The sequence below is a fragment of the Scomber japonicus genome, chromosome 11 (assembly GCF_027409825.1).
Source record: "Scomber japonicus isolate fScoJap1 chromosome 11, fScoJap1.pri, whole genome shotgun sequence".
In the NCBI taxonomy this organism is placed as follows: Eukaryota; Metazoa; Chordata; class Actinopteri; order Scombriformes; family Scombridae; genus Scomber; species Scomber japonicus.
Genome location: NC_070588.1, coordinates 10,187,561 through 10,199,879, shown reverse-complemented (window position 1 = coordinate 10,199,879; position 12,319 = coordinate 10,187,561). Strand labels below are relative to the sequence as shown.

General features: G+C 40.5%; 1 protein-coding gene across 1 annotated transcript in view; it reads right to left on the bottom strand.

Annotated features, from left to right (window-relative positions):
- The window catches only part of fn1a (fibronectin 1a), a 32,615-nt gene that overhangs the window by 13,900 nt on the left and 6,396 nt on the right, over nt 1-12,319 (bottom strand). Inside the window, exons 10-19 of the mRNA XM_053328204.1 lie at nt 9,947-10,102; nt 8,780-8,908; nt 8,389-8,532; nt 4,744-4,865; nt 4,478-4,646; nt 3,902-4,087; nt 3,526-3,654; nt 3,245-3,334; nt 2,955-3,149; nt 307-585 (exon numbers count right to left, since the gene is read on the bottom strand). Of these exons, the coding sequence (XP_053184179.1) occupies nt 307-585; nt 2,955-3,149; nt 3,245-3,334; nt 3,526-3,654; nt 3,902-4,087; nt 4,478-4,646; nt 4,744-4,865; nt 8,389-8,532; nt 8,780-8,908; nt 9,947-10,102 (1,599 nt within the window). The remainder of the gene's footprint in view (nt 1-306; nt 586-2,954; nt 3,150-3,244; nt 3,335-3,525; nt 3,655-3,901; nt 4,088-4,477; nt 4,647-4,743; nt 4,866-8,388; nt 8,533-8,779; nt 8,909-9,946; nt 10,103-12,319) is intronic.

Below are 12,319 nucleotides of genomic sequence, written 5' to 3'. Positions count from 1 at the left end.
CTCTTTCAAACATCGCTACACATTTCAAGATTACTGTCCTACGTTCCACACAGTTGCTATTTTCACAATGTCCACATTTGCTCATTGTTTGTGTTCCAGGTTTGATGCACTGACAAAAAATCCTTCATTAAAACTACACCATCACACAATTATAACATGAACAAAGATGACTGAGATGTTCACTGTGATGGATCCATCAATCTGTCAGTCAAGTTTGATGACGTTCTAAATTACAACTCATTTTTTTCGTGTATAGCCTACTGTCTTAATTTCCCTGCAGGCTGGGGGGTGGTTTGTCATACTCACTTGTGGTCTGCTCCCCAATCAGTGGTAAACTTTCCTCTCCGTTGTGAATGGTGTACACGTTGAAGCGGTAGAGTGTTCCAGGCTGTAGGTGTGTCACTTCAATGTAGGAGTTTTGGCCAACAGGCACAGTCATCTCTCTCTGGGGGGAACCAGACTCTTCCACAGGGATCACCGTGACCCGGTAACCTGACACTACAGTGGATGGGCCAGTCCATGTCAGAACGATCTTTTTATCTGAAACCTCATAGAACTGCAGGTCTGTGGGAGAAACCACTTCCTCTGTGGACAGGGGAAAAAAAGAAAACGCTTATTAAAATATTAATTGTTTAATGTCCATATAGATGAAAGAAAATGACCAACATTTGTTCATGTTTATTATTACAAATTTAAAACAAAAAATTCTGAGGACTTAAGTGACATTGTAAAGTAATTGTGTATCACAAGCCTTCATGTGCATGCTTGAATACACCTAATACATGCGTATTAAAGGTGCAGAGTGTAGGATTAAGTGGTATCTAGTGGAATCTACAATGCCCCCCAACCCTACCCAAGCATGTAGGGGAACCTATGGTGGCTGCGAAAACTTGTGAAAAACGTGCAAGGCCCTCTCTAGAGCCAGTATTTGGTTTTTATGTTCTAGGTTACTTGAAACATGGTGGTGCAACATGGCAGGCTCCTTGGAAGAGGATCTGCTCCCTATGTAGATAAAAACAACCCATTCTAAGCTAACAAAAACACTACGAGTGATTTTCAGATGATTGTACCCAAATTAACATACTTATGAATATTATATTTTATCTCTGCCAAGTCCGTTCTACTAGACACCACTAAATTCCACACATTGCACCTTCAATGTGTTTCACTTGTTCTGACTTAAGGAAACATGCATCTGAGTAGATGCATGTTTCCTTATGTCCATGTAATAGCTTAGTGCTGAGTTAGTCTAAATCCCAACTGTGGATAGTTGGAATAGCTGGAATAAATCTCATGCAGCTGTTAGAAATAAAGTTGAGAATGCATGGAGAAAGTCAATATGTCATTTCTCAGAGAGGAACCGCAGCTCACCACAATATAACATATATGTTTAGATTAGAGCCTACTGTTTAGATTCTGTAAGAGCTGTTTAGTATCAGGATATGAATGCAAGATTTGTCAAACTGTATAAATCCTTTATGTAACAGAAATGCTGATGCCTTGTGTCACATTTAACAGACACTCCTAAGTAATTAGGTCCTATTTGAAATATTATCTCCTAAATAATGTTAGATACTGTATGTGGAAATTAAATTCAAACGTAGATAAAATAATTCTATGGTCTCATTGATGTGTTTTTATCTTATGGATTACATAATATATCAGGTGCATGACCACAAAGTGTCAATCCATTACAATGCATTATATTTTGGACAGACTGGATGGTAGAACTTTCATAAAGCAGAGTCCACAGAAAAGTAAAAAGACTTCCTTGGCTTATGGAAGCAAATGGCAAAATGAGATAACGATATGGAGAGGAAGCAGGGGATAAAAAAGAAAAAAAAAATCAAAAAAGAAAAGAATTAAGATGAATGGGGATGTCTTGACTGTGCATGACCTTTTCGTCATTACAAACGATTCAGGCCAGGTTTCAGACTCTGTCCATTTGCCATTTGTACATCTGCCACAGCAGAGGAAGATTCACTTGTCTATTGAAAGATGGCAGCACACACACACTCTCAACTAGGTCATGTCTCTTTATTCCATCACACACGCTGCACAAACAAGCACACACACTCCCATATACACATTTCCAGCATCTGCACGACTGGGCCAACAGCATGTTGGACCTGGCAGACTGAAAAGTTTTACATAACTCCAGTCGAGCAGAATGAGAGCGCAACAGCTGTGAACTCAATGACTTCACTTTCCATTGGAAAACTCTTTTACTTCTAGTATTGGGAATTGGAAACTTCTACATTAAATCGCTAAATGGGCCACAAGATGATTTGCAGGTTGATTCTGGAGGGTGCCATTATGACAACAGTAATAAGTCAAATTCATATGATTCAACCAACAGTGCAGCAGAACAGGGTGGACACATAATCAAGAGATGATATTAGAGGGTCAAAATTACTAAAAAGGAAATTTTTGGTCAGTGCACATCACTCGTGGTGCTAACAGAACAAAGGGGATAGGATTTCCCATAGCTGATTAATCTCTACATGTTTGAAAGCACCAACAACCTCTCCAGATACTATGGCAATGATTACACCAAAGTGGCAACAGTTTTCTCTCAAGAAATATATTGTGGTCTCTTGGAAGTCATTTTTTCTACTGGGCCAAGACAATGTTTTGGCAAATATAAGCCCATGACAGAACAGTGGTTCTCTAGAGACTGCATGAATACACAGACTGATGTTTGGAGACACACATGGAGACTGTTAGTGTGGGCTTAAAAGAAGAAAAAGACACACATATATATAAATATATATAATGGATTGCTCCTCCAGGAATCCATCCAACTAGTCCAAAGACTTTTCCTTCTGGACAAGCTATTTCTTTATCACCTGTGTCTTGCTCTCTCTCACACAGACTCAGAAACATACACTCACAGAAAAAACAACCTTTTACATAATCATTAGGTCATCTTTGTTCACATCACAGTCATTTACCTGGCAGTGGATCTCCAGCGGTGTTGACCTGTACAAAGATAGGCTCACTCTCCAGGCTGTCCTCCACAGCGTAGATACTGATGTTGTACAATTTCCCAGGTCGCAGGTCACTCAGAGTCACAGATGTTGCTGTATCAGGCAGAGTCAGCTCTGTACTTTCCCCTTCCACTGATGGTGTGTAGACAACGCGATAGCCTGCATGGAGTAAGCGACCATATATTAACAACAGAATGGTGATGGACTTTTGGCTGGGACTCATAATACTGTCAGCTCCATTTGCCATGACATACCAGTGATGGGAGCCAGTGGTTTTTCCCAGCTAATCAGGATTGAAGTTTCTCCCACATCCTCCACGTCGTGGTCAGTAGGCGCATCAGGTGCTTTGGAATAAATGGAGAGTAAGTAAGACAAGGAAAATAAAAACCTTTTCATTTTTATTGCATCATTTGATTTGTAATCCCTGGCCCAAGTTCATGACTTTGCTTGTAGGTCCAAAACAGTATTTCAGTCTAGCAGCAATAAGACAGATGGGAAAATGAAATCAGAGAAAGCATGTGTTTTGTGTGCTCACCAGTGGTTTGTGAAGTAGAAAGAATGAGGTTGTCGTCCCCAGTATCTGTAACCTCATAGACATTAACAGTGTACTTCCTCCCAGGCAGAAGCTCATTAATGTTCACTGAGGTAGCTGTACGTGGCAGGTCTGATAGGAGAAAAAAACATATAAATATAAACTTTATGCATTATTTAAAATTGAGTATATACATCAGCACCCAAACAAAGCATGTATATTTAATATACATTTAAACATTTCTAAAACAAAAAATCTGTTGAATTAAGGCTTTTAAAATATGAGAAATGAGAGTGAATATCTTTTTTCAACTTAAATGCACCTCAGCTATTTGAATACATATGTTTGCATATATATGCGTCTATACATCTGCACTTACCAAGTACTATGGGTTGTCCAGTGCCCTGTCCCAGCTCACTGAGCTCATACTCAACTCTAAAACCAGAGACCGTGTCGGAGGCAGAAACCCAGGAGATGACAAAGCTGCTTGAGGTAATTTCTGTCACAGACTCTGAGGTGTCAACCACAGCCGGAGGTGGGGTGGTCTCGCCTTGAGATGTAGCCACTACAGAAGGGACAGAAAAAGAAAGAAGATGGAAAATACAAGAGTTGGCTACTTGCGGCCTCTGAGATCAGAACTGGCAACACTGGCTAAGACACACAAATTAAAGATTTTATATCACTATGGGGAACTCCTGGTCTAATAAAAGGTTAATTTTAACATAAATAAATATTTTTTATTATATTGCAAACACATCTTCATATTTTGTACCTTGCACATGGTGGAAAGTTGGGTAGGATTAGATAAACATTAAGCAGTGACATGCAGAAAAAAAACACCCACGCCTAAACTTGCTTCCATGGAAAGGGTGGTCAGATAAACAGGACATACTTAACACGCTGGTTTAACAGTGTTGTGTCAACTAAGCAAGTATTGTTGATTCCTTCAACTCACGTGATCCATAAGTGGTGGTGAAGTCAAAGCGCGTGACCTCTCGGCGTCCAAACCGCAGCACGCTGATCAGCTGACCCTCATAGGTAATGCCCGGCTTCAGACCAGAGATGGTGTAGGAGTTAAGATGACCAGGGATCATCACCTCCCTCCATGGGGTATTAGTATTTTTCTGTAAAATGTGATGATGGGATGTTAGAAAAATGAGGTGTGCCAGAGTTATTAAGGTTAGCATTACTGTAGCTTGGATGCTCATTAAGTAAACTCACCACTTTCCATTTGAGGACGTACTGGGTGATGTGAGCAGATGAAGGGGCATTCCACTGAATGGGGTGGGAGTTGGGTTGGTTTCCTGATTCTGATATGAGGACTTGGACGGGGCGCTGACCACCTGAGACAAGAGGCAGAGGGGTGAGTAGATATAAAGAGCAAAGCTGATCAGACCAGACCAGACCAGGCCATGAGTTTCACAGTCTGTGAACACATCATCAAAACATGATTGTAGGCACAGATATTAGACAAGAAGAGGACTTGTATGTTGTAGATGCCACATATCTTTATTAAATCTTAATATGATAAGAAGAAACAACATCTAACATGGCTACACACAGTTCCTCTACAATCTTTGACATAACCACTATTTAGCAGTGAGTGTGCCGCAGAACACAGAAAGACTGAGGGCAAACTAGCACGCCCCTGCGAGATTCCTACCTAGGTTTCAGCAAATGGAGCAAAGAAGACTTTTACTCTACTTTCTCTGCTTTTTAACCTTCTCCCCTCACCTTCCCTGCCCTTTTGCAATTCTTACGTTGCTGTAGGAACAGTTCATTGCCAGAAGAGCAACACACTTTACAAATAATAGACACAAATAGTAGAATAACTATGCAGTGAAAATCAATCAATAATCTTAAATGAAAGCTCCCTATATTAACCAGTTTTCTGTGACAGACATAATCTGCCCTTCAGTTTTGGAGCTCTAACCTCAGTTCAGATTTGTGTACTTTGGACACAACTGTCAATCTTAGTTTATTTTCAGAAAAAGCAAAAAATGTTCATAATGAAACTAAGTTCCCTAATTATAAAAATAAGGAAACCTTAAACATATGAATCAAACATGATAATAAAAACACTGGATCAAATATCAACAAAAAATGTATTTACGATACAATTACGTCCTTTTGTTAAATTTAACCTGAAACATAATGGAAATACGTGTATGGCCTGAATGAATCAACAGGTGAAGATAAAAAGCATGCTGAAAAAACAGACATTGTTGGAGATAATGAACCTCCTCCAGTGTGAGAAAACCCCTTCTGACAACAACACAGACAAACTGATAACAGGGAATATAATGGCATTTATTGTACTGATAAACCCTTCTCAGTCCTACAAACATGGTTTTTTGTGCCAAACTGAACTCGCCAAACCTCACTGCCACGCTGCCAAACACACTCTAAACAGCTGTACCACGTCTGTGCAAGTCAGTTGATTGCTTTGAATACCTTGCAGCAGTTAGCTTTGTAACTGACAGGAGCTCAAATGTGTGTTTTGTGTTATTACGACATCTGACCGCACACTGGATAGAGTTGATTGTTTTACACTGCAAAAGTGGTGCGCTGATGAGTATTAAAGGCTTTGCAGGTTAAACACAAAAAGAAGAAAAAGCTCAACACTGCAGTATCTGTTCTTGTTTCAGAAATGAAAAAGAGGGTATCAAGTCATTTTTAATGTAAACAACACAAGTCATGTGGTGAGCAGACCCCTGACATAAGCTATGCTGATAGAAACTGGTAGCTTCTATAAAGAACTGAGGTTTCCTAACCACTTTTCCAAATAGCAGACCTGTAATCAAAGTTTCTGAGCAAGTGGCTCGGTTAACCAGAAGTTGCTCGCAGATACGCGAACCTCAAAAACAATCTGGGACCAATTACTGGCTATTACAGACCCACAGGCCACTGGCGGGGGTAAGGGTTACATAGAATCAGATGTGGGGCGCGCATGAAAACGGATGCGCGCACTTGCAGTGAATATACAACATGCACACACACATTCTCCCAGAACTCCATATGGATGTGTGTAACCTACAAGCACACACATGCATGCACACATTCACCTTTGCTTTGAACGCATAGACACAACATTCATACTTGATTCAGACAGATGCACCACAAAATGGTGATAAGGACGACAGTACAGGGATGTAATGCGGAGGGAACCTTCCTAACCATAAGAAATACCACTAAAGATTAAAATGCATCACAGACAAAGTGAGATAAACGCAGACAGCAGAAAAGAAAACAACACTTAAAAAAAGATCTTATCAGTATGGGACTAAATCTGAGACTAGTGAAAACCTTTAAAAAAAATCCTGCACTTGAGTTTCCATTTTTACCTTTTATGGTGTTTTACTCAGTAAGCTAACTTGGAGTCTGGATCTGCCTCTTGCTGTCTGTAAATGTTAGCATGCTGCATTTTGTATGCCTAGGCACACAAGCACACACACACACACACATACACACACGTAGCAACTTAACAGCTGGTTGCTATTATAGTCACTTACAGCCGAATAGTGCCCTACATTTCGACTCTCTCGTCAACCTGCTTAACACACGGCAAATGAGTAAGAATTCAAATGTTCCTTTGCGTAAGACTTGTCAAACTTGAAGCTCTGTTTCCACTAGCACAGCTACACAGCCTCTCTTGGGGCTGTAATGACATATTTATGCATGTTGTGGGAGATTTTAAGGGTCCTTTAAATAGCAAATACATACCACAAAAGCCCATCATGCATTATGGGAAAATAGGGGGAAAAAAACATTTCATGTTGCTTTATTTGGGGATGCCCTAACAAGAAACCAAGAAGAGCTACAAAGACCTACAAAAAGCTATAACTTGACTTAACTAATCCTAACTGCAAAATCCAGAAAGAAAAGTGGCTAAAAGTTTGAACAAAGTGCTCACTGTGTAGCCTTTTTGTAAATTGTAATCAAAAGTGTCTGAGTGGACCCAGACCAAAACAGGAGAGAACTTACAGTCGAGACAAAACTGTTAGGAAGATTTTGTTGTAAATGTTGGTGTGCAGTGAGGTTTCAAGTCAGCATGAATGAGGTAACATGACTATCATGGATACATAATGTTGTGTAATGAAGCTTGACTGCATGATCCTGGCTAAAGGCTAAACAGAAAATAAAACTCAAAGACATGATGAGGTTAGATTTGAAGTGATTGCTAAAAATCCACAAAATTGAAAACCGATGTTAAACAGGCTTTAGAGATGTGCCCGTTCACGTGATGTGTGTGTGTGTGTGTGTGTGTGTGTGTGTGTGTGGTGTGTGTGTGAGTGATAAGGGGGTGGTATGCATCGTAGTGTTTTGTACAGCTGTGGTAACAGCACAGGGGATGTACCACATGCTCGCAAGAACAAAGGCTGAGAGTCGGAGTGTATTTGTAAAAGAGGAAATCACACCCCCTCCCATCTCTGTCTGTCTTACATCAAAGTCAAGGGCCTCAGTTTAAAAGGTGACTTAAACAAACATTTTTCACTGTTCATTCTTCACATTAATTTGTGAAGTTAGTTATTTTTACTATCAGTGGTAGCATGGTATTGAACACATCCTTACTGAGGATTAAAACATCTACTCATGAGGGGGGAAATCAAATCAGGAGCTTTTAATGGGTAAAATAACCTGACATGAATGTCTGTTTCAGGCTAATGCAGAGAATTAAATACAAATAAAGAAAGAAAACATACCTGATAAATGAAGCTCCATCATCACGTTGACGCAAAAATCATATAAAAATGCAATACTGTCATAGAGCTGTCTTGATGATTGATTTGCAACATTGCCCATCATAGCTTAACACACCCTGACACCCTCACATCATCCCATATCAGTGTATATTTAACATCTTACCGGGGTAGGACTGCTGGGGCTCGCAGCTGAGCTCTCCGATGCCGTTGCCATAGCAATAGCACTTGTACATGATTCCATTGATGGATTTATCCCAAGACTCTCCGATCTGATAGAAGGCTCGTGTCTCTGGCTCTTGGCACTGATCTGAGGGCAGAGTCACAGAAAGTCAAGTAATGCAACAGGTACACGTAAATATACTGAATTATCAAACCCATGGTTAAATATGTAGCTTGAGTGAAGATTATTCCATAAGTGGATGAGTAAAATAGAAAGAAAAACATTCACAAATTTGGATCATTCAGTCAAATATACTGTATGTTGATGTATTAGTCAAGACTGAGGAAACATTAAACAAATGCTAAGACATAAACCTGTAACCAGGTAAACTCACCAATGGCATCACACTTCCAGCGGCCACGCCCGTGTCCAAAGCAGGTACAGTTCATCGTGTAACCTTCTTCATGTTGTTTGGTGAAGGTTTGGTTCACCTCGTAGGTCAGACCATCCACAATACACTGGTCTGCAACAGACAGAGAAACAAATACGGATATAGGAAGACATGCAAAGACATGGAGGAGCAAATACAAACATTCTTTTTATTGTGTGTGTGTGCATGTGTGTGTGGTGCAGGTGCAAGTGGAGCCCCATAAAGCACAGGTGTGCAGGCTCGTCTTTAACCTCTTGGCAGGTGAGTGATTATATCACACATGACCTTTCACCTCTTCAGTCAGAGAAGTCTAATATTACTCTCTAATTACAACAACACACACACAGCAGGCACATCGCAGCTGCAGGTGTTATGGCTGCTACGATACCTGCACTTTCACTGAAACATGATTCCACCCACCCCCACTTTCTTCTTAGGTGGTCATTGATGAAACTAAACTGAGTTCCCCATATTTGAAAACCTACATTACTGGTCAAGATTGATTTAACGGCGATCCAGCCAATCACATCTTCATCTGGCTGTGATAACATATTAGGGAATAACAGATCAGAGGTATGAAATGGCTATTTAATCCCCTTCTTTATTTCAGGCACTGGTTTTGAGTAGAGTACTGCTCTTGTAATGTGAAAGCTACTGTGTTCTTGCCAGTTTCACCCACTAACACTGGCTTTGAGTAATAAGTATGGTCAAATTGGACAAACTATCTAAGTTTTCACCTTGTTGTACATCTTGTCTTATTCTTTCTATTTTTATGAAAAGCCTCTAAAAAAAAGACACTAAAAAGCCGAAAGTCTATACTTACTACAATGAGGGCTTGGTGCTACAACCTACATTGAACTCCATATTATTTGCATATGGTCGTGAATGGCATTCATTTTGATTTGGTGTGCTGTGGAGTCTAGACCATGGGCTGAGGGCAAGGAAGGTTGCAGTGTTCATGTCCCACCCCTACAACCCCCACACTTTAAAATCACTGTACCACTCCAGACACATAGACATAAACAGTTCCACCTCAACAACTCTCATTCACCTATTCTTCCTCTTGGCAACTCATTTTCTCTTTCGCCCACACACACACACACACACACACACACACACACACGCACATACCTTTAAGCTGGGAGTAGGCAACGCAGCTCCATTCTCCTCGCCCATTGCCAACGCAGGTACACCTCATCATGTGACCCAAAACATCGTGGCGTTTGTCCCACTGGTCTCCAATGCGGTACATCACCCCTTCGCTGGTGGTACATACTTCTTCATGGGCTAGAACACACAAGGCAAAGAGTGTTGGGATCTCGATTCACTCTGACAACAGGAGAAGCAAATTTCACTTCTGTTTCAGTGTTTAATTATTCTGAAGTGCTGGATACATTTTTCGATAAAGTTTGGACTTTTGGGGGAAAGCTTTAAAACTTTAGTTGAAAACACAAACCAAATTTCACCACCTCAAAATAATCAGACACTCAAGCTCACATCATAACACATCGTACACGCCTAAAAGCAGTGCATACCAGCATCAAGATAAAAGCAGACACTAACACACTATAATGAATGATCCCCCTTCCAGATCACTGATTCTACCCTACACTTATAAGGCTGTAGAGGATACAACCACCAGTGAACATCTGTGTCGATAGGAAAGAAAATTTCCCTGGATGTAAAGCCAGAAACAGCTGTCAGATGCCCTTGTGTTGGGGAATGACTGTGTGTGTTCACCATGTGTTCTCCATTAATTAAAATTGAGTAGCTGTTATCAGGAAAGGTAGAAAGTTTGTGTAGGTGGGTGGGACAAGCAGAGACCTGCACTTATGTGCGAGTATCTGTATGTGACAGAAACAAAGTGCAGAAAGTTGTAGATTAAATGACTGATATGGCTCTAATGGAGGTCCTGTAGAGCAGGTAGAGGAGCAGACAAAACTGACATGCATGCATGAACTTATATAGAGGCTACATTTGAAAAGGAGGAGAAGCAGGAGGAGATACTGTAGAGGGGAGATCTGCTATCTTGGAGCCAAGCCAGGGCTGTTCTGTGACAGGCAGAGTTTGGGTGAGAGCCAGGCCACCTGGTTCCTGGAAGTAAAGATCCTTGGGACTGTTTGGTAGCTGTGCAACATGGCTGTGGTGAAAATGATGAGACTCAAGATATCTAGGACACAGTGTAGGACAGTCAAGTGCCAATTTAAGATATGAACTGGTCAAGTCCAGGGCTAAACCTTATTTAGACCTTTGAATTATCACAGCAAATGCTGCTGAGTTTCAACATATTTTCATTGATAACAAGGTACAAAAGTAATTTAATAGAAAGTTTAAAATATCTCCTTAAATGTTTATTGTGCTCATTTTTCCCCTACATATAAATGTCAACGTTATGTGAAAAACATATGCGATTTCTGTTTGAGAGTGAATTTTCCCCTTTAATTACTGTACAGTGCTTCTCTTGTGCCCAGTATGGCGTGTGTTCAATGTTCTTGACCACTTGTGATGAAGTTATTGGAGGTTATGTCTGGATATGCTTTCACCCCGCCCTATGGCTTCAGGGTGATCTGCTGCTTTTTGTACAATTTGAAATCAGTCTGTTTTCCAGACACGGAAAGCCTTTAAACCTGCTTTAATCTGTTCCAGTTACAAAGGGTTATCTAGGGTCTGAATAAATTTGGCCTGGACTCAATCTTGTTGTGAGAACCCGAAGTCAATATAGATTTAAGTCCTAAGTTAAAACCTAACTGGCTGGTTTGGACATTTCAGATAACATATGTGAGGGCCTCGACAATTCTCTCCAGGAAAAACTGATTGCTCACTAGAACTGAGTTACAGAGCAGATTAATCAAGAGTTGCTGACATCTTTGGCTGAATTTGAGAAAGAGATTTCTTGGTGCAAAACTGATACCTCCCCACTGATTCTGAGGAGGAATTTTGTTCATGTTTTGAGTTTTTTCAAAGTAGAGAGAAAACAGTGGATCTAATTATGTAAATGGGGCAGTTTGCATTTGGGCTGATGGCTGTAGACTGTTTCTCTACCCTCCCAAGAGAACATGGCAGACACCACAACAGCCTTTCCAACCACCTCTGCAGAAGACTGCCACAGGTGGAGGAGAAGTTTAATCGTCACCATTAACATCTCAACTACCATGTTTGTTTTGACAATCCTTGTGAAGTCATTAATGTCAATATCAAAGACCCCCTGGTGCACTAACTGCTGGACTTGTTTACCACAAACGACCTGCTCTGATAAAGGCATGCGTGCTGTCTTTTCCCTCTTTATGTGTTGACGGAGTGTTTTTAACAATAGGGTGTTGGCCCAAAGTAAGGTCACAGGACCAAAGAAGGCACATTAAGAATCCTAAAGTGAATTATACCCTAAACAAATACTTGCTATGCATCTGCTAAGTAGATCATATAACGTATTAAGATTACTGTTCTGTAGGCTTATTGTGCTAGATGTGATCATATCAACTGAAAACATCTGCACACAGTTAAATC